This window comes from Panthera tigris, chromosome B3 (assembly GCF_018350195.1).
Source record: "Panthera tigris isolate Pti1 chromosome B3, P.tigris_Pti1_mat1.1, whole genome shotgun sequence".
Lineage (NCBI taxonomy): Eukaryota > Metazoa > Chordata > Mammalia > Carnivora > Felidae > Panthera > Panthera tigris.
This window is the reverse complement of record NC_056665.1, coordinates 99,091,415-99,116,799: the sequence shown is the minus strand read 5'-3', so window position 1 is coordinate 99,116,799 and position 25,385 is coordinate 99,091,415. Positions and strand designations below refer to the sequence as shown.

Below are 25,385 nucleotides of genomic sequence, written 5' to 3'. Positions count from 1 at the left end.
AAAATATATGCATAACTGTTACGTTGTATTCATCTATGGGCTTTCTACAATCATCTTGAGTGATGGCATGTTCATCACCCTTTGGGGAATCTCCTATACTAGTGGTTCTCAAAGGGGGATCCCCAGGCCAACAGCATCAGCATCACCTGGGAACTTGTTAAGAATGCAGTTCTCCAGCCCCACTCCAGACTTAGGGTCTCTGAGACTGAGGGTGGGGCCGGCAATCTGTGTTTTAACAAGTCCCAGAGATGACGTGCTCAAGACTGAGAGCAGCTGTCCTTGAACGTGGTGCACTCCTGTGAGCTGACCTCCTCTGCACAGGAGTTTCTAACTCAGACTTTCCCCTGCCTCCCCGAAAGACCATTTGTTCTGGTTCAGCCACTGAGACGTGAGCAACAGCGAGGCACAGCTCCTTTTCCTGAAGCAGGCACAACTGGATCCCCATAGAGGCTGCCTTCATTTGAACAATTTCCTTTCCACTTTATCGTCTCCCAATCTTTCAGGCATTGAGTTGATTAAATTCAGAGGAAGAAATAGGTCAAATCCTCCATTCCATAAAAACTAATTACCTTCTCTGTCCTCCTCTATCTGTCCTACGAGGTGGGGTAGTCTGTTTCCTTCCTTTTTTTCAGCATGGTCTTCTGCGTTGTCAAGGCCCTCTCCACTGGGCGGGTGGCATGAGGTCCTCAGATGTGTGCAGGTGCCCTAAGAGGCTTCTCTGGTCCTCTGGAAAGAACTGCCATCCCTGTGGGGAGAGGCATAGGAACGTGTAAACAGTCTTGCTTGGCTCAGCCATTGACATTTCAGCATAGGTATTGATGCCAGCAGGCCAAGTCCAAGGACCCAGAGGGGGTGCCCACAGGACCAGCCAAGAGGGTCCTTGGCTTTGTGCAGGATGGAAAGCAAACAGGAGCCAGCAGGAGGTGAAGGGAGAGTTTACTGAAGATATATACAGAGAGACATACAGACACAGCATCTGGGACACTTGGAAAGGAAAAGAGTTTCATGCTTGCTTGGGCTCTGGGGTTTTTTAGTGATGATTGTGGTCTGGTGCAAGTGTCCTCTCAGGCATCCGGAAACTGGGCAGAATGAGGACAAGGTCCAGGTGTCCATTGTAAGTCAGTTATTCCCTGAAGCCAGAGATCTTGACTTCGTGAAGATGTCTTAGCACCAGCAGTCTGAAACATGCATGATAGCTTCTTTCCTCTGGCCATTCTCACCTGGTCCTTCCTTAGATGTATTCTACCCTAGAGAAATGATTCACTCCTGTCCCTTACAAAGAGGACAAATGCTATGTACATTATAAGGCATGGCTAGAGTGGGGTGGGGGTGCAGGTCCTGGCTAGAATACAAGCTGGAAAAGAGGCAAAGGGGAAAAAATAGCTTTTCCTCTAATGGGGTCCTTTCAGGTTTCCTGTCCAGTATCACTGTTTTCCTTCTGGGGGCATCATCTCTTCTCCACTTACACTGACAACTATGCAGATTTCAGCTATTTTATGCTTCAGCTTCCTACCTGCCTAGGCAGCCTAACTATCCGTTCCATCCCTGCCTCTCAGAAGAGCTCTATTTTTGCATTCCCTGGGCTAGCCCCCGCCTCTGTACCTCTTAGCCAACATGTCCAAAGCTGAACAGATCACCTTTGGTAGGAGAGAAAAACAATTTTCCCTCTACCCTTCTAAATTCTTGGCTGGGGTCCCCTGTTACAAAAGACAGATTAACAAGAGAAAAATGAACAGGTTTTTAGCATGTATATCTCATGTATACATGGGACACACCCAGGGTAAAATGAGAAACTCTCCAAGAGGTAGCTTAGAATTCAGACCTAAATACGACCATCAGCTAAGAACAAAAAAGGGTTTGGGGAAGGCCAATTGTAGGGGGGTCGACCAGGAAAAGTTTGGTCAATAAGAGTAAGGCTTATTTTTTTTAATTTTTAAAAAAGTTTATTTATTTTGAGAGTGTGTGTGCTAACGCACACGTGCGCATGAGTGGGGGAGAGACAGAGAAAGAGAGAGAGAGAGAGAGAGAGAGAATCCCAAGCAAACTCAATGCTGTCAGCTCAGAGCCCAATGTGGGGCTGGAATCCACAAACTGTGAGATCACGGCCTGAGCCAAAACCGACTGAGACACTTAACCGACTGAGCCACCCAGGTGCCCAGAGAGTAAGGTTTATTACACAGATTTAAGTCAGTGGCTTCTCCACTGATGAGAGTTTCTTAGGATTCACTCATCTCTCTCTGGAAGAGACACCCTCACAAATGTAGATTTCTTTTCTAAATGTAAATTTCCCTTACAAAAGGGTAACTTCTACTCTGTTTTCAGAGCTCCTCCTCTGTCTGTTCTTTCTTAAAATAATCTTTATGCTAAAGGGGCTTATTTGGAGGATGGCAAATTCTCACCCTTCACCTTCCATAGTAACCCACTTGTTTCCCTGCATGTCCTATCTCAGCCGATTGCTGTATCATCCAAGCCAGAAACCCTTCCCTCTTCCTCGTACACATTCGGTGGGTCAGCAAGGCACGGCGATTCTGCCCTTTGCTCCTGAATCTTTCCCCCTTGCACCCTCAAAGCCACGTTTTTAGAGAAGGCCCTTCTCTAAATAGAGAAGTCTATTCCAACAACAGCTTCTAGGCTGGTCAGTCCTTTCTGCACCTGCCCGCCGCTGCTCTGCAGCTGAAGTAGATTTTATTTTTTTATTTATTTATTTATTTTTTAAATTTTTTTTAACATTTATTTATTTTTGAGACAGAGAGAGACAGAACGTGAACGGGGGAGGGTCACAGAGAGAGGGAGACACAGAATCTGAAACAGGCTCCAGGCTCTGAGCTGTCAGCACAGAGCCCGATGCAGGGCTCGAACCCACGGACCGTGAGATCATGACCTGAGCCGAAGTCGGACGCTTAACCGACCGAGCCACCCAGGCGCCCCTGAAGTAGATTTTAAATAACAAATCAAATCATGGCGCTCCACCGCAAAAACTTTTTCAGCTACCACCTGCCCTGGATAAAGTTCACTTTTGCAAACCATGCCCTTGAGCACCTGGCCCCAGACTTCTTCCCTGCATTGTTGCCAAAGCACACTGGAGTCCAAATACACAGAACCATTTGCCATTCCCAGAGCACGGGAGTTTCCTGTGTCTGGGCCTGGGAGGCCTGCCCCCACCTCCCACCCCCACCTCGGCCCCTCCTTTCCGAGTTTGCGGAGTTCCCACCAGCCCATGAATCTCAGCTCTAGTGTCAACTCTGCAGGTTTCCTTGACTTCTCCCCACATCCAGCCAGGCCTGGGTCCTGTCCCCTGTGCACCTTCAGTAACTCTGAAGTGAGGACCTCTGTGGAGCCCCTGTGTGCTAGGCCCCCTCGGGGCCCAATGCAGACACTTACATGACTAACCAGCACTGCAGCAGCTTATGGAGATCAATTCTTTTCCTGGCAGGTGCTGGAGAGAACAAAGTTTTTCTCTACCCTCTTAGCATCCCTGGCTGGGTCTGAAAATTAAGCTGAAGGACAGATTAACAGGAGAAAAGCATACACCTTTTTCTTTTTTATGTTTATTTTTATTCTGAGATAGAGTGCAAGCAGGGGAGAGGGGAAGAGAGAGAATCCCAAGCAGGCTCTCAGCACAGAGCCTGACTCGGGCCTCGTTCCCATGACCCTGAGATCATGGCCTGAGCTGAAATCAAGAGTCAGAAGCTTAACAGACTGAGCTGCCCAGACACCCCAAAGCATACACATTTTTAAAAATATTTACATGTACATGAGAATCTTTACAAGAGAGTAAAGTGACCAGATCAGGAAGCTTTTATATCATTTAGACAAAGAAACAGTAAATTTGTCAAAATTGACAAGACAAAGGGATTTGGGCTAGGGGTAATCCAACTAGGGCTAGGTAGTCCTTGGAAGATAAGGGCTAGTTTAATAAGATTTGTTTGCAAATTCCTCCGATGCCATCGCAAGGCTGATGGGAGTGTGACTCCAGAAAAAGAAGAATTTATTTCCTGCTTATAGTCCAGAAAAGGGGGAGTTTTTCCCCAGGGTTTGCTTTCAACTCAAAATAATTTTTATGTCAAAGAGGCATATTTTAGGATGACATATTCTGGTTTCCTTCATGGGCTACCTCGTATCCACAGAGTCCCGTATCTAAACATGAAAAGTTGTTACCAGAACTCTATCTCTACCTCAAAATAAATAAACATAAAAAAGAAAAACCCTAACAAATCTGGAAGCCCAGAGCTGGCCCAACATTTTGTGTCAAGTCACCCGGGCACTGGCTTCGCACATATCCCATCCATGCTGGGCTTCTTAGACAACAGTCCCCATCTTGAGAAGCTGAGAGCCCAAACCACCTATCCCAAGCCCCACAGTTTATTGTCTACATTAAGGTGCCCTCACTGTTCTATGACCTTCATTAGCATAACTTTACTAGCACAGACTCTTACCTTGGAAAAGCAAAGTTGCAAAACTTGGTTTCACTGGAGAAATTGTGGGAAGTCTTGTCAAATCATCAGCAGATGGTTTACATTCTTAGATTTGCCTTACTTATCTTGTTGTGTCCCCTAGTTGTAAATTGTTAAACCGTAATCCTTACCCAGTCCTAACCAAACCTCCTTCCCATAACATTAAAAGATCTACATTAGGGGCACCTGCTGGCTTAGTCGGTAGAACACGTGACTCTTGATCTTGGGGGTTGAAATTTGAGCCCATGTTGGGTGTAGAGATTACTTAAAACACACACACACACACACACACACTTAAAAAAAATCTACCTAAAAGCAGACCTCAAAGTCTTAATCAGAACTTCCCCTTTTCCTATTGAGACCCTATCAGTCTTCCTTATGGGGGTTAAGTAATAAACTCAGCTTTGCCTTATTGACAGGTTGTTTGGGAAGCCAATGGTCAACAAGACTTTGTGTTCCCCAGGCTTCTCTATATAACTAGGAGATTATTAGTGTGCATTCAAAAGGAGTTTTATTCTCTCACCAAGTTCGACAGTGGAATTCTCTATCTTCAGACGTTAATGGCCGTGTGCTGTGAAAAACCTGCCTTTGGCTTTTTCCTGGTGGCAAAACCCACCTGCAGATGCGATGACGTGGTGCTTTCTGAGAAGTGACCAGCAGAGGGTGCTCTTGAAAAAGAATTATTTGGAAGCTTCTTGTCAGGGACTGGAAAATTCCCACACAGGAGGCACCACTTAATTTTCATTATTGTAATTAATGGTAAATGCAGGTGGAGCTTCCACAGGACATAAAACAGAAGAGGAACAGAGTGATAGTGGTGCCCACGGCAGGAAACCCAGCGGAGAACCTTCCCAAAGTGACACTCAGATGACAACTTAAAGCTTCTAGTGGGGTTTACCCTCTCACCAAGAGTCCTGCAATAACAGAACTACCCCCTACCCCCTGCAACCAAATAATTCTGAAACCTGCCACATTTAGCTCATGCCATGTAGAAGTCCAGAACTACTTACTTTGGGGTTCCTGAGAAATTATTCTCAACATTCATGTAGAAAGTCACTCTAAGCTAGGAGTTAGCAAACTTTCGGTAAGAATAGGTATTTTTACTTTTGCAGGGCCATGCAGTTTCTGTCATAACTTCCCAAATCTGCTGTTGTAGCTCAAAAGCCGGCACAAAAAATACAAAACGAATGGCTGTGACTATTTTCTAATGAAACTTAATTTGGGGGCCCTGAAATTTTGAATTTTGTATAACTTTCACAGTCACACATAGTCTTCTTCTTTTGACTTTTCCCAACTATCTAAAAATGTAAAAACCATTAAAATTTTTTTTAAATGTTTATTTACTTTTGAGAAAGAGAGAGAGACAGAGTGTGAGCGGGGGAGGAGCAGAGAGAGAGGGAGACACAGAATCTGAAGCAGGCTCCAGGCTCTGAACTCAGCACCGACCCTATGCGGGGCTCGAAATCACAAACCGCGAGATCATGACCTGAGCCTAAGTCAGACGCTCAACTGACTGAGCTACCCAGGCATTCCTAAAAACCATTTTTAATTTGTAGGCCATACAAAGACCAGATTTGGCCCACAGCCTGGGGTTTTCCAAACTCCGGCTCTAAGCCATCTGTCACCCCAAACTTTTTACTCCATCTGTAATTTCTACACCTCTCTGAGAGAATATCTTTGTAAAATTTTCTCTCTGATACCATCTGGGAATAGCCTCCAAAAAAGATGAAGGAAACAAAACATCTCTTTGAGGTCCTACTATTACTGAGCAGAGAATTGTTGAAAATTCTGGACTGAGTTCAGGGGTTAATAAAGACCCATGACTTTCAAGGGTCAACACAACTAATTGCCTTTTCTGGTGTGAATATTTACTGCAAAATGCCTGTTTTGCCAGGGAGGCTCTGCCGGATCAGCCCTGAACTAGGAGAGAGGGTGAAGGCGAAGCCAGATACACCAGGGTTTGACTCCCGAGTCTTACTGAGAGAGGTCTTGGACATGTAGGTGACTTCACTTCTTCAACTGCTCTTATCTGTAAAATGAGGGGATAACATTACCTATCTGATGGGGCTTTAAGGAGGATACACAGTAGGCAATAAATGGAAGATGGAATAGAAGATGGAAATGAACCGAAGAATTACTTCGTCAGTGTATGAGAACCAGCACAGTCTCCAACTTCAGTAATGGGTTACATAGCGTCTTGGTCCACTTGGGCTGTTATATCACAGAATACAGTAGTCCATATGGCTGGATACCATAGACTGGGTAGATTAGAAATAACAGAAATTTATTGTTCACAGTTCTGAAGGCTGGGAAGTCCAAGATCAAGGTGCTGGGAGATCGGGTGTCTGGTGAGGACCTGCTTCCTGGTTCATAGACAGCTGTCTTTTCTCTGTGTCCTCACATGGTGGAAGGAATGAGGAATCGCTCTGAAGTCTCTCTTATAAAGGCACTAATCCCATTCATAAGGGCTCACTCTCATCACCAAATCACCTTTTAAAGTCCCTGCCGTCAAATACCATCACGTTGTGGGGGTTAAGATTTCAACATGTGGATTTGGGGAGACACAAATATTCAGTGTATAGAAAGAATAGGGTAACACAAATGGATTGTGAGATCTCAAGAGCAGGGCACACACTGAGTTCCTCTTTTTCTGACTCCCTAAGTTGAGTCAATGCCTGGCACCTAAATAGGGCCTCAGTTGTGGGGCAACACCTGTTCCGGGATGGAAAGCTATGCATTGCTTAGGGCACACTCTTCCTAGTTGTCTGGTTCCATTTCCATGGGGGCTCGGCACCTTTTCTTGCCTTTGAGCTGTTTTATAACTCTGTGAGTTATAGATAACTGAGAGCTATGTGAAATACTTCCCACTTTAGATAGGCAACTACATTCCGTCTAGTGGAGGTTCAACTGGCTTCTCTCTCCCCATGTAAAAGAAGACGGTTTTATACCATTTGCAAATTCATTTCAGTGTTCCTGTTCTATAAATGTGTCTGCTTTTTGACCTCTGTTTTGAACCAGTTGTAATATCTACCTGATTTCCTTAACAATAAGGAATTAAATAAAATCTTCAACATGTGCTTATTTTACACCTGTGAGAGAACCATGATTTCTTTTAACCTTTTTTTTAGCGGAAAATGATCTCTTAAGACACTCATTGTGAAACTGAATTCAGGAATGTCTTTTTAGAAAACATTTGAACAGTCTCCTAGGGGACAACCTAAAACATTTCTGTCTTGCCCTTTAGAGTCATCTTTTCTTATGTTCTACTCATGACTCTGACACTAAATAGCTATAAGATTTTGAATGACACATTTCCCCATCTGCAAAATAGGGGGTGGAAGAGAAAACTGTTCACAAAGCAGTTTTCAAACTTTATGACCCAAGGACCTCTTTCCACTTTGAAAATTATTGAGAACACCCTTGGGGCACCTGGGTGGCTCAGTCAATTAAGCAGCTGACTTCGGCTCAGGTCATGGTCTCTTGGCTTAATGAGTTCGAGCCCTGCGTCGGGCTCTGTGCTGACAGCTTGGAGCCTGGAGCCTGCTTTGGATTCTGTGTTTCCCTCTCTCTCTACCCCTCCCCTGCTCATGCTCCATCTCTCTCTCAAAAATAAATAAGCATTAAAAAAAATAATAAAAATAAAATAAAATTATTGAGAACACCTTCAAATTATTAAGGCTTTGGCTTATGTGGGTTATATCTATTGCTATTTGTCGTATTGGAAATCGAAACAAATTTTTAAAAATAATGCACTTATTAATTCGTTGAAGTAACAGCAAACCCATTACATGTTAATATAAATAACATATTTTTATAAAATATAACTATGTGTTCCCAAACCAAAAAATACACAGAGGCAAGTGGCATTGTTTTACATTTTTGTAAATTCTCTTACTGTTGGGCTTAACAAGAGAGTGCTGGGCTCTCATGTGCATTTGCATCCAATCTGCTGTGACATCAGCCGTCAGTCGTCAGTATCACGTAGGCACTAGAAGCTCCACTGTAGGCTCAGGAGAGAATGAAAGTAGAAAAGGCAAATTATACCACAGCATTATTATGAAAATAGTTTTGAGCTAGCAGACCCTCGGAAAGGATCTTAGGACCCTCAAGAGTTCTGGAATACTCTTTGAGACCCGCTGTTGTAAAGTAAACCAAGATAGCCCACAGGTAGGAGCAGTGATTTTTGTCCCAGGAAGGGACGCACCAGGGAGTCATGCTGACCCCTTTCTTAAAGCGACAGTTTGCTTTTGCAGACAGTCTGGAACAGCAAGCTTTTTCTCCTGTGTGTGCTTATGCAAATGCAGCAGTATCTGTTGCTCTGTGTGACAAGCTCCAGTGGGATATTGCATATTTCTGAAGGAGGGACAGGAAATGGGGTGGGGGGGTGTGGTGGGGAAAGGAAATGAGCACCATTCTTATTTCTTTCCAAGAAGCTCTGGGTGAAATCTTGAAGCTGCATTTGCAAGGGCCTTTGTCCTGAGATTCTCATCCTTTCCTCAGATCAATGCTTTTGGAACAAAGTCGCTGGAAACCTCCGCTGCCACCCAGACCCTGCTTCTGACCCTTGGAGGGTCACTGGACTCTGAGGTTACACGGAAGCAGTTGTTAGAAGAGCAGTTGGAAAGGGAGGGGATTTTCCCCTCCTGAAAGACCTGAAAAACAAAACAAAACAAAACAAAACAAAACAAAAACAACCGAAAAACCTTTTTGGACTTCCCCTGTTAGACTCATTGTGATTTTCCTTGCACAGGCTCCTCGATACCAGGAAATATTTTTTGTGCAAGTGAACACTTTCTAGGTACCAAGTGACCACAGTGAAGGAAAGAAAGAGTTCACTGATTTCTTCATTCCAGAAAAGCAACTCAGAGGTTTGAAGTTTACAAACAATCTACTTATTCTACAAATGAGAACAGATTCAAAACTTGCTTTCTTGGGTTTGTGTGTGTGTTTTTTTTTTTTTCCAAGTTTATTTTTGAGAGAGAGTGCAAGCAGAGGAGGGGCAGAGAGAGGGAGACAGAGGATAGGAAGCAGGCTCCGTGAGTCAGAGAGCCCAATGTGGGGCTCACACTCACAAACCATGAAATCCTGACCTGAGCTGAAGTCCTCAGATGTTCAATCGACTGAACCACCCAGGCGCCCCCTGATTCAGAACTTTCTAATCGTCTCCTTCTCAAGTACTCACGTTCAAATTTGCATAAGATAGTAGTTAAGGGTTAAATTTTGCAATCAAGACAGATGTAGTTCTTATCCTTGATCTCCACTTGATAGCAAGGGGAACTTGGGGAAATGTCAACCTTTCCAAATCTCTAATTTCTGGGCCATAAAATGGAGGGGAATTCATTTGAATGTCCCCCCCAAAGCAGAGCCTGGGTCTAGGCCTTGGATGAATGTAGTTTCATGGTGGTGAGGGTGAGCTCAGAAAGTGGAAATGGGTAAGAAAAAAAAAAAGTGAGACAGGGAGGAAAAATCAATACAGTGTATTCCTGCGCTGGTTACTATTCTGGACAATTGAGGCTCAGTCCTGACAGAGAGCCTCTAAGAAACCGTATGAAATGTACCGCAGAATTATCCCCTGGAGGGTGGGTGCCTGTAACATTAATCCAGACTCTCATCTCTCATTGGTTGAGGATTGCCCCCTGGGGGAATGAATTTCCCTGGGGAAGAATAAAACCCCTGCAAGTGTGGCTGAAATCAAAGTGATATGACGCATATATGATATCTGCTACAGGAGATAAAGGACATCCATGCCATAGACTTATTGTGAGCATTGACCCCACTGGTGCCTTAAAATGTTTAGCATTGTGCCTGGCACATAGTTTAGTGCTTAATAAGTGTTCTCTTGATCATTGCCACTGCCACTGCTATTACGGCTATCATCATCATGATGATTATTATTTTTTTATTGCTTAATTTACATCCAAGTCAGTTAGCATAGGGTGCAACAATGATTTCAGGAGTAGATTCCTTAATGCTCATCATCATGATTATTATAATTTCACTTTCTTGAATGAGAGAGATGGACGTAAAGGTATGGCTTAGGAGACTCTAGGAATGCTACCTAATCCACAGCCTATCCCTTCTGCATAGTTTACCACGACCCGTGACCAATTGTGATTATCATGGTACTTTTATTTTCTCCCTTTTTGTTCGGATGTGTGTGTCTTTTGCCAAAATTTGGGTGCATAGATAAGGCACATTCTGCTAGTTGTATGGCGTGGGATGAAGGTTGCTGACCATAGCTCTTGAGCAACACTGTCTAATAGCATTTTCTGGCAACAAGAGAAATGTTCTAGATCTCTGCTCTCCCATACAGTAGCCGCTAGCTGCACGTGGCTATCGGGCACTTGAAACACGGCTAGTGTAGCGGAGGAACTGAATTTTTAATTTTACTCAATTATAGTTAATTTACGTCTACATTGAAATAGCCACATGTAGACACAGTAACTTAAAGACGGTGTTCCCAGTGGAGAATGGAAAAGACCCTTCCCCTGGGGCTAAAATTAAGGCGATGCGGGCCCGCGGGGTGTAATTCATCTGGCTCCTGGGCCCTCCGGTGCCCACTAGATCTCACTCCTGGTTTGGAGAGTGCTGCTGTCACTGGGGCCGAGGGCTGAGGAGAAGGAAGCCCTGGGGACGCTAGTTGGCACCAGTTGGCACAGTTTAGTCCACTGTTCTGTGCACAGAGCCAACTGCTGACCGTTGTGCGGCAGGGAGCTGCTTTCTCAGCTGCCTTTGGCAAGCTCGAAAGCCCAGCTTTTACTAGTCACGCCTCTGCCATGCCCCATTTCTCTCTGCAGACCTGTGTGCTATGCCGAATCCATCAATAATCACTGTTGAGTACTTACCGTCTTCCCAAGTGCTGTGCTAGGCACCGAGGCCTGCCTAACTGGTGTTTTCTACTCCCAGGGAAGTTAGTTTACCCTGAGAGACAAGATTTTCATATAATAAGCCATGGATTCCAGCCTCACCTCCTCTTCTCTCCTCCCCTTAGCTCCCTGTGGTTTACACCTTCTCATTCTGATTGGTAATTGACTATTTTCTGGTCTCCTTCCTCCACTAAAACCACAAAGTCCATGAAGGACGTAGTGTCTACCCCAGCACAAGGCCTCACCTACAGTCAAATACTAAATTATTTGAGGCTGATGACAAGGGCAATAGGAGTTGAGAGGAAAGAGGTAAGTATTTCCTGAAGTCATTCACAGACAATATGGAATTCAGACTAGGTTTGAAAGGCGAGCGAGATTTATTTACTTGAGGAGTTGAGCAATGGCATTCCAGAGGAATAACATCATAAACAAAGACGTGGGGTTAGGTTTGAAAATGCAAACTGCAGGATGAACCACAAGAAAGCTTAGAAAACAAGGTGGAATTGGTAGGGTGGGGCTCGACTCCTCAGGGCCTGGCCAGCCAGGCAGCTGAGTGTGGTTTCTAATGGGTTGGTAAGAGCATCATGAGCCAGAGCACTCTGGGTTTTGTGCAGGAACTGGAGGTTACATGCATGAATCTGGCAAGATGTGGTTTGCATCAGTCCTTTTTTTTTTTTTTTAAGTTTATTTTGAGAGACAGAGAGAGAGCCCATGCATGTCAGCAGGAGAGGGGCAGGAGGCGGAGGTGGGGGAGAATCCCAAGCAGGATCCATGCCCAGTGCAGAGCCCAAAGGGATGCTTGATCCCATGAACCACAAGATCACGACCTGAGCTGAAATCAGGAGTTGGACACTTAACCGACTTGAGCCACCCAGGCGCACAGGCATCAGTGTTTTTGACTTTAATCTTCTTTTTCTAGTGGGAGCACTTCAATTTCCTTTAGATCTGCTATTTTGCCCTGTGGTACAGTGATCCTGGGGTTCAGGGATGGGTGGGATCTCGAACTAGATCCAGCCAGTGGAGAGTCTTAGAAAATGTTGCCAGTGATATAGCCAGTGACTTGTGCTGGAGCTGTTACTATCTTTCCTCTGTGGTTGCTGACCAGGTGAGAGCAAGCCTTACACTGCCGACACTGTCTTGTTGCTGAAGGTGGGCGGGGGGAGTCTGAGAATCAAACCCATGCAGAGGAAAGCAGGGCCAAAGGACGAGAAAGACACCTGATGACATCATCTCAGCACCTGGATCCAGCTGAGCCTGACGTGGGACCTGTTTCTGAGCTCTCCGGTTACATTTAGCCAGTTTCATTTAGGTTCCTGCCACTTGGAACCAAAGGAGTCCTAATTAATGGGATGGCTCAGAGTGGGAGGAGATGAGTCAGCGTGGCCACCCCAGCAAGTGTGGCAGGAATTCAAATGTGAGGTACTGAGGGTCTGAACCTCTGGGGGCTGAGAGGAAAGGATGTGAGTCCAAGCACTGAGAAGGAAGCATCTAGACTTTCCCCTCTCTTCAAAAGTTGTGCGATCAGTGTCTAATGTCTCTTTATCACCTCTTCCTTCAGGAAACCTCTGTACTTCTCTCTTTCATTTGGTTTTGACAACTTAGTGAAGCAGATATTCTCATCGTCATTTTATAGCATGGAGAAGTTAAAGAACTTGCCTAAGGTCCTATGGGAACTCTGGGGCCTAGTTCTGCTTCTCTAGCTCATGCTGGTTGGGCTCTGTGGATACAGTACGAAGGCACCAGGCACCGTCTTTCTGTCACCTTAGCATGGAGATACACCCCCACCCCAGGGCAGGGACAAACAGTAGGAGTTCTTACTGAGGAAAGGCCTGGGAGCACATGACCCTTTTCATTAAAAATAAATTCTGCCTGAGTCTCCTGGTTCTAAATAGAAGAAAATGTAGATTTGGGGCAGAACCGAAGGGAAAGGGATTTCCCTTGGCAAATTATTTGCAATTTGTGGATTGGAGCTGACCCAGCTCCGATTCCCACGTGATTGTGAGTGCTGCCTACAATGTGACCAGCTTATTAAAGAGCCAGAGCTAAAGGCAATCCTCTCACGGGGGCTCAACAAAACAGGAACAGAGTTAAAACCCACCAGCTTCCTCCCCACGGTGTCTCATGCCTAGGATCTGCCTAGATTCTCACCCACAGGTTATATGTCGACTCCTGGACAGCTACGTCCTTTGGCTGTAGGAATAAGAGCGAGCATAGATTTGGTTGGTTTACGCCTTTCCTTAGGCATTATGCAAAGCTCGCTGTCGGTAAGTCCTTAAGTCATGGTCCTCGGACTATGCCATGTAGGTGAGTACGTGTACTTAAGTACCACTGCCAGAAATTCTTAGTTGCGGCCTACTGTCTGCCTTCTTACTAGGCATCCCAGGTGATTCTGAAGCAGGTGGTCCAGGGACCACTGTCTGAGAAACAGTGATGTAGGTGGACAAGTACGTTCACTCCAAGTGGCCCCTTTATCAGTTTTAAAGATGCTGCTGTCGCTGGCACAAGTCCTGAGACATCTAGCACCTCCTTCGTTACTGACAGGGTCTACTAGTCACTGGCATAATTTGAGGGACATACAGAAGGTTTTGTTGACTAAGAATATCTCTGAGGAGCTACTGAATCTAGAGAGTGAGAGCGTGAGCCACTGAGAGAGGCACGGGGCAGTGTGTTCAGTGCAGAGCCCAACGTGGGGCTCCATCCCATGACCCTGGGATCATGACCTGAGGTGAAATCGAGAGTCGGACACTTAACCGGCTGAGCCACCCAGGTGGCCTCCAGTACCCCATTTAAGTAGTGAACAACTTACGGAGACCAGACTCTCTGTGTTTATTTGTGCGTGTGTGTGTGTGTGCATGTGCATGCGTGTGCACGTATGAAGAAAAAAATCCCAGTGCGGCACTCACAGCACAGTAGAGCATAATCACAGTTTGTCCTCATGGTCCAGCCTGCCGGAGCCCTGGGCTCTTCTCCATCACCTTTCTCTGTCCCCAGGCATTGTACCAAAGATGTAGAGACCCAGGGAGAAAGGCTTTTAAAGAGTCTCATGTGAGTCTTTCTTTCCTTAGGGCACCTCTATTAACAAAATCCTAAAGAAAGCCAACGGATTTCTATTTCCCCATCCATCCTGTTACATGTCACCATCCTTCTCAAATTAACCATGAAATCGATGGGCCAGGTGGCCCACGGGCCCTCAAATAAAATTGACTGCATGTGAAGTGAATTTGAAAATTCCATTTATTAAAACAAATACATTGTCCATGTGGGATGAAAATGTGCACATCACATTCAGGTTTTCCTTCTTTAACATTTCTGTATTTTCCTCTCTTTGAAAGACACACTCCATAGATCTTATATAGGAAAAATGTGAACCATTCTTGGGTTGGGAATATATTAATGTATATGTAACAATTCACCTTTGCCAGGAGCAGCTTAAAGCAAATATTAAAAAAAAAATACAAAACTCTAAGACAGCATGCTTGATTTCCTCAATTCCCATTTGTGAATATGAGTATATGGATAAATTGATTTAATTTCTCCTTGGTAAGCAATCTCTTTCAAATATTATTATTAAAATTACCCTCAGATCAAAGTACTTTTTTGCAACCTCTAAGTAAAATTAAATAGTACTTGGTTTAAAATCGGAAAAAAAAAAAAAAGAAATTGGAATATTGAGGATGATACAAGATATTTTTTCCCCTAAATATGAGGGTTATTGTTACTGTTTAAACTAACTGCATGGCAGATTCTCATTACTATCCAATACATTATATGCAGATATTAGGGCCTTGAATAATTAAGTTTTCCTATTGGTTATTCCTTAAGATAAAGTCATGCTGGTGGAAATGATTGGTGAACTTCTAACAGAATTAAAGCTCTTTAGAGGTATAAGTCATCAAAAGATTTCTTTTCCCCTTAACAAGTAAAAATACCAATAAGCAAAAACGCATATAAAGACTCTGGTAGTATAATTCCATACGATAGGACATGAAGGTACGACAAAGCCAAAACACTTTCCTTAAACGTAATTTCAGATGGGCTGTGTGTTCTCTGCCTTCTCTCTTCCTTTGTAAACAAGGTCACATGCACTTTGGAACTGCCTTAACTTTTCTAATTACCAGAGCCGTATTATGGTGCCTCCTTCAAGTTTTAGTTCCATCTTAACTGCTCCAAAGATCTAGATTCACATAAAAATATAAAGAGCCCCTCTAAGAAACATAAATGATGTGGATCATGAAAATCCTTGGGGTCTCGCAATGACACCTTAATCACCACCCAGAGGTGCTTCATTTACAGTTGTTTTTGTGTGACTGCATGGCCAATTCATGTTTTGACTAATTTTGAAAATGGGATACGGTTTTAGTTGATTCCACGGTAATACTAAGCTAATGGTACAATATGGCATGTAGTTTAAGAACTACTCTGCCAAGGTCTTCCCGCTGTATCTGCATTAGTGTCTCACTGATTGTAACAACACCCCAAGGTTTGAACAGCAGTATCTGGTTACAGAAGTACATTCATACCTTTTGCAAATGTTTCAGCATTCCCTTTTCCTGGCCCCAGGCGTGAGCTTTAATTGGATGTACTTATTCTTTTACCATCATGCCCATAAAAGGAGCTAAGGAAAATATTTACTCTCTCAAAACCTGTCCTTGGCATATTAAGCTTTTACATCTTTTTTCCTTCCTTTCCTTTTTTTTTTTTTTTAACAGAAGGAAGAGAATGGAAAGAGAATAGAATGAATTTGGAAATGGTTTTTGTGACATCAAAGTAAACAGTGAGATGTAAGAGAGGTCCTCTTTTGCCTGGGAATGGCACAGAAAAGAAGTGATGCAGGCTTCCAGGACCTTCCATTACTGATGAAGGCTAGAGCTGTAAGGAAAAATCACTTTCAAGATCATCTCTTGGGAAAAGAGGGCTCTAGCTGCCAGGAAGTTGTAAATAAAGACTGAGAGACTCTAACAAACAAGATGGAAAACAAAACCAGAAAAGGTTCTACTGAAAAATCTGCTCAGTGAAAAGCAAAGACCATCTCAGTGGCAAAAAAGAGCCAGAACCTTTGTGATGTTGCTGGCTGAGGGGGCCGCACCTGCCCCCTTCTCCCTGGCAGTGAACAGCCAGGATGCTGAGAATGGGTCTTCTCTGGAGCCATCCAGGTTTATTTCTCCTGGTACTTGAACAAACAGAAAGTGTTCTTGAATCTAGAATTTCCACAATTCAGGGAAAGATGAAATTTGCCCTTACTCTAACAAAAGCACCTCCCAACTGATGCTGAATCCTTCCCTGTCCTGTTCAGTGGTTCCTGTGCTGTCCTGGATCCTGGACACAACCAAACTGCTTTGGATTCTGGAAAATACGTCGAAGAGGCGTATACGCCACTGTGAACTCAGAGGTATTTTAGGCATGGCTAAGGCGCTGAAGTGATCTCAGTTTTCAAGAGACTGAGATTTTTCTTCTCCAGCTTTTCTCCTCTCGCGTTCCTGTTCCAAACTTCAGAGTGAAACAACAAACCTTCTGAATGGATGTAACATAGGGACATTTTCATGCAGTATCACTCAAAAATTGTCACAAATATATGAAAGCACCAGTCACAACACATGATTTACTTTTACTTGCAGAATCAAAGCTATCATGTACAAATGTTAGGAATTGTGATAAGAGAACACAGACAACCGGCGTTTTTTTGTTGTTATTACCATGAGGATAAACCACGGGGAACATCTCCCTACATGTTTGGGTTCTCATCCTTGGAGTTGAGTCTTACGGACAAGTCCAGTCTTATCTTTGTACTACTCTAATGGGAAGGGGTGGAAGGAGAGGTATGGGGGAAGGAGAAAAGAAAAAGGCACAAAGACTAAACATCAATGCCATAAAACCAAACTGCGGCTACACTGGACAATTCAGCTTATCAAAGGGTATGCTAAAGGCAATATTCATTCCAAGAAGGTCATACACATCTTAGCTCAGTACGGCTGTCTGTTTTGATTTTTTTTTTTAAATATGTAGCAGAAACATAAGGTGTGGGGAGGGATAGCAGAAAAGAAATGACGCGGATTTTATCTTTACAGATTCCCCTCCTCCAGGCAGTTCTGCAGATATCAGATCTCTTAACTTGGGACGTGGTTTGGCGATCATTCTCATAAAGGGGACCAGTTCTTTAAACATGCATAGCCTGGAGTTTCCAGGATGGTTCTCCTCCCTCTCTTTAAATGCTGTGGACTAGAAAGGCGCCCACTTTGCTAAGAACTCTACATCAGTGTCCCAGGAGCCCGGCGGCTCTTCAGGCTCTTCACGAAGGCTTAAAGGATGGCGCAGAAAAACTTCTTCTCCCTAAATGGGTTTTCTGAAGCCGGGACGGGGGTCAGCAGGGGGTCTTCCTTGGCATGGGCCTCACAGTAGGCCATCAAGTCTGCAGCCGCCTTGGATACCTGGAAAGGAGGACAAAAAACAACCGGATGTTTAGACGTGGCATCGGCAGAAGCATCCATGGCTTCCATCAGTCAAAGCCCAGACTTCAGAGTCCAGCTGCCCGGAAGGATTTGGGCTCAACTCCACGCTGCACTGCTCACCAGCTCGTGTGAAAGACAGGCGGGCGCTCAACCTCCATAGGCTCCGTTTCCCGGTCTGCAAAGAAGGGAGTTGGTGACTATGACCTCTCAGGACTGTCTCCAGCAGTCCCGGGAGTAGGCCCAGGCGAGTGAGGCCCTTAGGGAACAAACGGGATGGGGTGCTCACTGCTAAGGTCATGTGAGGATCAACCCTGCATGCGCACAGCCCTGACAGTGGAGGTCTCCTGAGACTTGTGCCTCAGGTACCTTACTAGGTGCCTCATCATAGTCCCAGCCCTGGCTGCAAGGGTTAAGTGAGTTAATCCACACAATTTACGTAGTGCCTGGCACATGTAGGCTTTCCATCCAGGCTAGCCATTATTACCATTTCATAGTTGTGCCTTCTTGCTTCGGGAACTGTGTTAGAATGCAAAAAGGCTTGTTCATTTCCTTTTTAAACAAACACAGCAGGATGTGCACAAACACAAAAAATGCACATAACTTTACGTATTCTTACATTTTTACATATTCTATATTATATGTTCTTATACATATATAATTATGTATATATCTGATAAATATATATTATTCCTTCAATTGAGCACTGTATCCTTGAGGGAGTCCCATTACAAGGCTGGTCATTGATTTCAGCGATACTGTTATTTCTCACATTTCTGTAGCTTCTTCTTGGGAATTGTCTGGACTACCTTCCTTCGACCAGTCTCAACAATGGCAAATTTTCACTACTTGAGGGTGGACTTCATTTGGTAAAATAAACTAAAGGTCATTTATAGCCACATCTGGGGACTAGGTGGATGATCCACCTGAGGAATGGTATTTGGGCTCAAAAACCATAAAGTTAAGAGTTGGTTTCTTACAGGACATAATATACTTGCTCTAGAGATCACTCCAAAAGATTTTTCAATATCACTGTACTACTAGAATAGCCTTTCAAAGTGACTACTGAAAGGACAGTCCTCTGTAAGAGTGGGATGGAGTCTATTATTGCTAAACAGATTCACTGGCCCACCTTACAGGTAGATTATACACACCCACCCAACGACAGCAGACTTGCTCTAGCCAATGAGATGTGAGAGAAGTGATGTGGGTCACTTTAGGGCCGAAGCATCAAGAACCAGTGCATAGTCTGCCATATGCTTTCTCTCTGCCAGTTTGTCCAAATGAAGCAATTTACTGCGAACCACCTTAATCGATTCAGAGGTTTTAACGAAAGGCATAGTGGCCATACCCTGGATTTGTTCCTTGCCTTATGGCCAAGTTGATTACAGCTTTGCCACTTAAAGGCCTTTCAATTTTATGGTTTGCTGGTTTCGTCATCTAACTCCACAAAGCTTTGAATTTTTGGACTGTCTGTTCCTTTCATCACACACCAGACAGAGGCAATATTCTGGATAGAGGATGCTGTGACTGCCAGGATCCCTGATGAAAGTGACATGGTGTGGAGTGGCAGCTGATCTGTAAAGGATATGTGGTGGGAATATCCACCAACATAACCCCCAAGAATGTTTGTTGTAACCCCCTTTGTTGTCGTAACCCCCAAGAATGGGAGGAGAGGACCTTTTGTTATTGCGACAAAACCTGGTCTACCCGGACTGATATAAAGAGGTATAGGAATTGGTACGTGCATTAGTTTCTTCAGTCTGCCTTAATAAATTGCCACAAACTAGGTGACTTAAAACAACGGAAATTTATTCTCTGGCACTTAGTGTTAGAGACTGGAAGTTCAAAATCAAGGTGTCAGCAGGGTTGGTGGTTCCCAATGGAGGCCCAAGGAGAATCTGTTCCATGCTTCTTAGCTAGTGCTGGTGGTTTCTGGCAGTCCTCAGTGTCTCTTGACTTGTAAATGCATCGCTCCAAACTCTACCCGCATCTCTCCGTGGCCTTCTCTTTTGTGTGTCTCTGTCTTCCCACGGTATTCCTCTCTTCGTCTATGCCCCCATTTCCTACCTACCAATCACTGGATTAGGGTCGACCCTAATCTAGCTTGAACTCATCTTTCCTTGAGTACGTCTTCAAATATCCTACTTCCCAATAAGACCACATTCTAAGGTTCCAGATAGGTTTAGGGGACACTATTCAATGCAGTAGAGTATATTTGTGTCAGAGTCAGTCTCACCTTTTTTAAAAATTTTAAATAATCTCTTATTTACCTTTTTCCCAGCTTTATCGAGATATAATTTATATACAATGTATAACTTTAAAGTGTACATTGTAATTGTTTGATACACGACTATACTGTGAAATTATAACTACAGAAGGATAATTACTACCTCTGTCACCTCATGTAATTACCTTTTTTTGTATGTGTGTGGTGAGAGCATTTAAGATCTACTCTTTTAGCAACTTTCAAGTATCCAATATACTATTGTTAACTGTGTCACCCTGCTGTACATTCAATCACCAGAATTTATTCATCTTATAACTGGAAGTTTATAGCCTTTGACCAACATCTCCCCATTTCCCTCACCATCCAGCCCCTGGCAACCACCATTCCATTCTGTTTCTGTGACTTAGATTTTTTTAGTTTTCACATGTAAGTGATATACAGTGTTTGTCTTTCTCTGACTTATCTCACTTAACATAGTTCCTTTAAGGCCCATCATATTATCACAAATGGCCAGATTTCCTTTTTTCTCATAGCTGAATAATTCTCCATTGTATGTATATAACACATCTTCTTGATCCATTCATCCATGGATGAACACTTAGGTTGTTTCCATAACTTGACTATTGCAATGAAGTGCAGATCACTCTTTGGAATCCTGATTTCATTTCCCGTGGATATATATACTTTTAATTTTTTGAGGACCCTCCATACTGTTTTCTGTAATGGCTGCACCATTATACATTCCCACCAAAAGCAAATAAGGGTTCTGCTTTCTCCACTTCTTTAAAAAAAAATTTTTTTTTTAACGTTTATTTATTTTTGGGACAGAGAGAGACAGAGCATGAACGGGGGAGGGGCAGAGAGAGAGGAAGACACAGAATCGGAAGCAGGCTCCAGGCTCTGAGACATCAGCCCAGAGCCTGACGCGGGGCTCAAACTCACAGACCGCGAGATCATGACCTGAGCCGAAGTCGGACGCTTAACCGACTGAGCCACCCAGGCGCCCCTCGCTTTCTCCACTTCTTAACCAACACATATTATCACTTGTCTTTTTGATAATAGCCACTCTAACAGGTGTGAAGTGATATCTCATTGTGCTTTTGATTTGCATTCCCCTGATTAGTGATGTTGAACATCTTTTCACATACCTGTTGGCCATTCATATGTCTTCTCTGGAAAAATGTCTGCTCAGTTCCTCTGCCCATTTTTTAATCAGATTTCCCCCCTTCTTTGAGTTCTTTATATACTTTGGATATCAACCCCTTCCCATGTGTATGGTTTGCAAATATTTTCTCCTATTCCATAGGTTGCCTTTTCATTTTGTTGATGGTTTCTTTTGCTGGGCAGAACCTTTTTAGTTTCATGTAGACCTTCTTATTTATTTTTGCTTTTGTGGCATGTATTTTTGGTGTTGTATTTAAGAAATCATTGTCAAGACCAATGTCAACGAGCTTAGCCGCTATGAAATACTGTTTTCAGGAGTAGAATTTAGTGATTCATTACTTGCATATAACACTCAGTGCTCAACACAATAGTTTCATTCTTTTGCATGTGATTATTCAATCTTCCCAACACCATTTATTGAAAAGATGATCTTTTCCCTATTAAGTATTCTTAGCTCCCTTGTCAAATGTTAGTTGATGGTATATAGTAGGGCTTATTTCTTGGCTCTTTATTTTATGCCATACTGTTTTGATTACTATAGCTTTGTAACAGTTTGAAATCAGGAAGCATGATGCCTCCAGCTTTATTCTTCTTAGGATTGCTTTGGCTGTTCAGGGTCTTTTGTGCTTCATTATGAATTTTATGATTTTTTTTATATTTCTATGAAAAATGACATTGGAATTTTGATAGGGATTGCACTGAATCTTCAGATGGTTTGGGGTAGTATGGACATTTCAACAATATTAATTCTTCTGATCTATGCACATAGACTATCTTTCCATTTATTTGTGTCTTCCATTTCTTTCATTGAAGTCTTAATTTTCAGTGTACAGCTCCTTCACATTCTTGGGTAAATTTATTCCTAAATATCTTATTGTTTTTGATGCTCTTGTGAATAATTTTCTTTATTTCTTTTTCTGCTATTTCAATGTTTTGTATAAAAACACAATGGATATCTGTATGCTGATTTTGTATCTTGCTACTTTACTGCTTAGCAAGTTGATTAGTTCTAACAGTTTTCCGTGTGTGAGATCTTTAGAAATTTTCTTTATCTGAGATCATATCATCTTCCAATGGAGACAATTTTACTTCTTCCTTTCTGATTTGGATACCTTTCATTTCTATTTCCTGCCTGACTGCTCTGGCTAGGACTTCAGTACCATGTTGAATAGGAGTGGTGAGAGTGAACACCCTTGTTTTGTTCCTGACCTTAGAAGAAAAGCTGTCAGTCTTTCATCACTGAGGATGATGTTAGCTTTGGGCTTGTCATATATGACCTTTATCATGTTGAGGTACATTCCTTCTATACCCAATCTGCTGAGTTTTAATCCTGAAAGGATGTTGTATTTGTTAAATGCTTTTTCTGCCTCTATTGAGATGATCATATGATTTTCATCTCTCATTCTGCTAATGTGATGTGTCACATATATTGATTTGTTGCACCATCCTTGCATTCCGGGATAAATCCTTAACTGCAGTGTGTGATCTTTTTTTTTTTAATTTTTTTTTTAACGTTTATTTATTTTTGAGACAGAGAGAGACAGAGCATGAACGGGGGAGGATCAGAGAGAGGGAGACACAGAATCTGAAACAGGCTCCAGGCTCTGAGTTGTCAGCACAGAGCCTGATGCGGGGCTCAAACCCACGGACCACGAAATCATGACCTGAGCCAAAGTCGGCTGCTTAACCGAATGAGCCACCCAGGCGCCCCATTGTGTGTGATCCTTTTAATATGCTGTTGAATTTGGTTTGATAATATTTGGTACAGAAGTTTTGCATCTATTCACCAGGGATACTGGCCTGTAATTTTCTTATCTTGTAGTATTTTATCTAGCTTTGGTAGCAGGGTAATGGTGGCCTTTTCAAATGAGTTTGGGAGTATTCCCTCCCAATTTTCAATTTTGGAAGAGTTTGGGAAGGATCAGCATAAATTCTTTAAATGTCTGGTAGGATTAATCAGGGAAATCATCTGGTCTTGGGCTTTTCCTTGTTGGGAGGTTTTTGGTTACTGATTCAATCTCCTTACTCTTTATTGGTCTGTTCAGATTTTCTATTTCTTTATGATTTAGTCTTGGAAGGTGGTATGTTTCCAGTAATTTATCCAGTTCTTCTAGGTTTCCAATTTGTTGGCATATAATTTTTTCATAGTAGTCTCTTATGATCCTTTGTGTTTCTGTGGTATGAGTTGCAATGCCTTCTTTCATTTCTAATTTTATTTGAGCCTTCTCTTTCTTTTCTTAGTCTAGTGAAGGGTTTGTCAGCTTTACTCATCTTTTAAAAACCAGCTATTAGTTTCACTGATCTTTCCTATTGTTTCTCTGGTCTCTATTTCATTCATTTCTTGCTCTTATCTTTGTTATTTCCTTCCTTCTGCTAACTTTAGGCTTAATTTGTTCTTTTTAAAAAATTCCTTGAAGTTTAAGTTTAGGTTATTTAGGATCTTTTTGTTGTTGTTGTTATTTTGTTTGTTTTACATGTTGCTATAAACTTCCCTCTTGGAACTGCTTTTGCTGTATCTTGTAAGTTTAGGGATATTGTATTTCCTTTTTTTTTTTTTTCATTTCAAGATATTTTTTTATTAACCTTCTGATTTCTTCTTTGATACATCGGTTTGCTGTTCGGGAGTGTGTTAACTTCCACCTATGTGCGAATTACCCAGTTTTCCTCCTGTTATTGATTTGTAGTTTCATACCATTGTGGTTGGAAAAGATTCTTTTTATAATTTCAGTCTTCTTAAATTGGCTAAGACTTATTTTGTGACCTATTATTTGTCCTGTCTTAGAGATTGTAACATGTACACTTAAGAAGAACATGTATTCTGCTGCTGTTGGATGGAATGTTCTGTATATGTCTATTAGATCCATTTAGTCTAAAGTATAGTTCAAGTCCAACATTTCCTTATGAATTTTTTGTCTGGGTGAGTTATGCATTTTTGAAAGTGGGCTGCTAAAGCCCGCTACTATTATTTTATTGTTGTTTATTTCTCTCATCAGGTCTGGTAATATTTGCTCAATATATTTAGGTGCTCTAACGTTGTATAGGTTTATGATGGTTATATCCTGTTAATGATTGACCCCCTTCATCATTATATAATGACCGTTGTCTCTTGTTACAGGTTTTGGCTTAAAGCGTTGCTCTTTAATTGATATTACATTGCTTATAAAAAGATTTTTATTATGCTCCTACTATGTTTTAGACATTGCGTTTTCCCTGTTGATCTACACAATTATCCCGAGGTAAGAAGTGTTATTGTCCTTTCATAAGTGAAAAATTAAGGCTCAGCAGATTGCTTGAGTTTTCCAATGTCATCTAGCAAAGCACATGGCAGAAAAAGAACTGAACCTGATGCTTTGCCATTAAGCCACAGCTATCCACATAGAAGCTACTCAAATGCAAGGCTAGTTCCAAAGGTTGAAATTGAAATTCTTTGTGCATCTTCATGAAATGCTATTATGATAGAATGAAAGGAAACAACTTGTTCTTCTCTTAGCTCCTCTAAATGAAAGCAAAGGACAGACTTTCAGACTGAATCGCAATCACTGTGTGTGTGTGCCTTTTACTTGTTTGAGCCATGGTCATTATTACCCCAAACAGGAGCTCAGCTGCAGGCAGCAATGACTAGGCAACAGGCATATCTAAAACTCACTTGTTAAGAAGAGATCTAGCACCATCCCTATTCTGCAATGTTCACATACAAATACAGGCATGCCTCAGAGATATTGCAGGTTTCATACCAGACCACTGCAATAAAGTGGATACCACAATAAAGCGAGTCAAATGAATATTCTGGTTTCCCAGGGCGTATAAAAGTTATGTTTACACTATCCTGTAGTCTATAAGTGTGTAGTGGCTTTATGCCCAAGAAAACAGCGAACATACTTTAAGTAAAAAATACTCATGCTAAAAAATGCTAACCGTCATCTGAGCTTGTAGCAAGTCATAGTCACTGATCACAGATCACCACAGCAAATATAATAATGATGGAAAAGCTTGGAATATTGCAAGAATTACCAAAATGTGACACAGAGACGTGAAGTGAGCAAACGCTGTTGGAAAAATGACACAAATAGACTTGCTCAAGGCAGGGTTGCCAGAAACCTTCAGTTTGTAAAAAAAAAACAAAAAAACAAAAAAACTGCAGTATCTGAGAAATGCAATAAAAATGCACGATAAAACAAGGTATGCCTGTGTGAAGCAGAGGTTTTCAAAATCTTTTTATTAAACAAAA

General features: G+C 42.5%; 1 protein-coding gene across 2 annotated transcripts in view; it reads right to left on the bottom strand.

Annotated features, from left to right (window-relative positions):
* Positions 1 to 14,536: 14,536 nt before the first annotated feature.
* GNG2 (G protein subunit gamma 2) overlaps positions 14,537 to 25,385 on the bottom strand; it is a 120,899-nt gene continuing 110,050 nt past the window's right edge. For both annotated transcript variants that reach the window (XM_042989697.1, XM_015544485.2), the window contains one exon: positions 14,537 to 17,745. In XM_042989697.1, the coding sequence (XP_042845631.1) occupies positions 17,617 to 17,745 (129 nt within the window). In that variant the 3' untranslated portion in view covers positions 14,537 to 17,616. The remainder of the gene's footprint in view (positions 17,746 to 25,385) is intronic.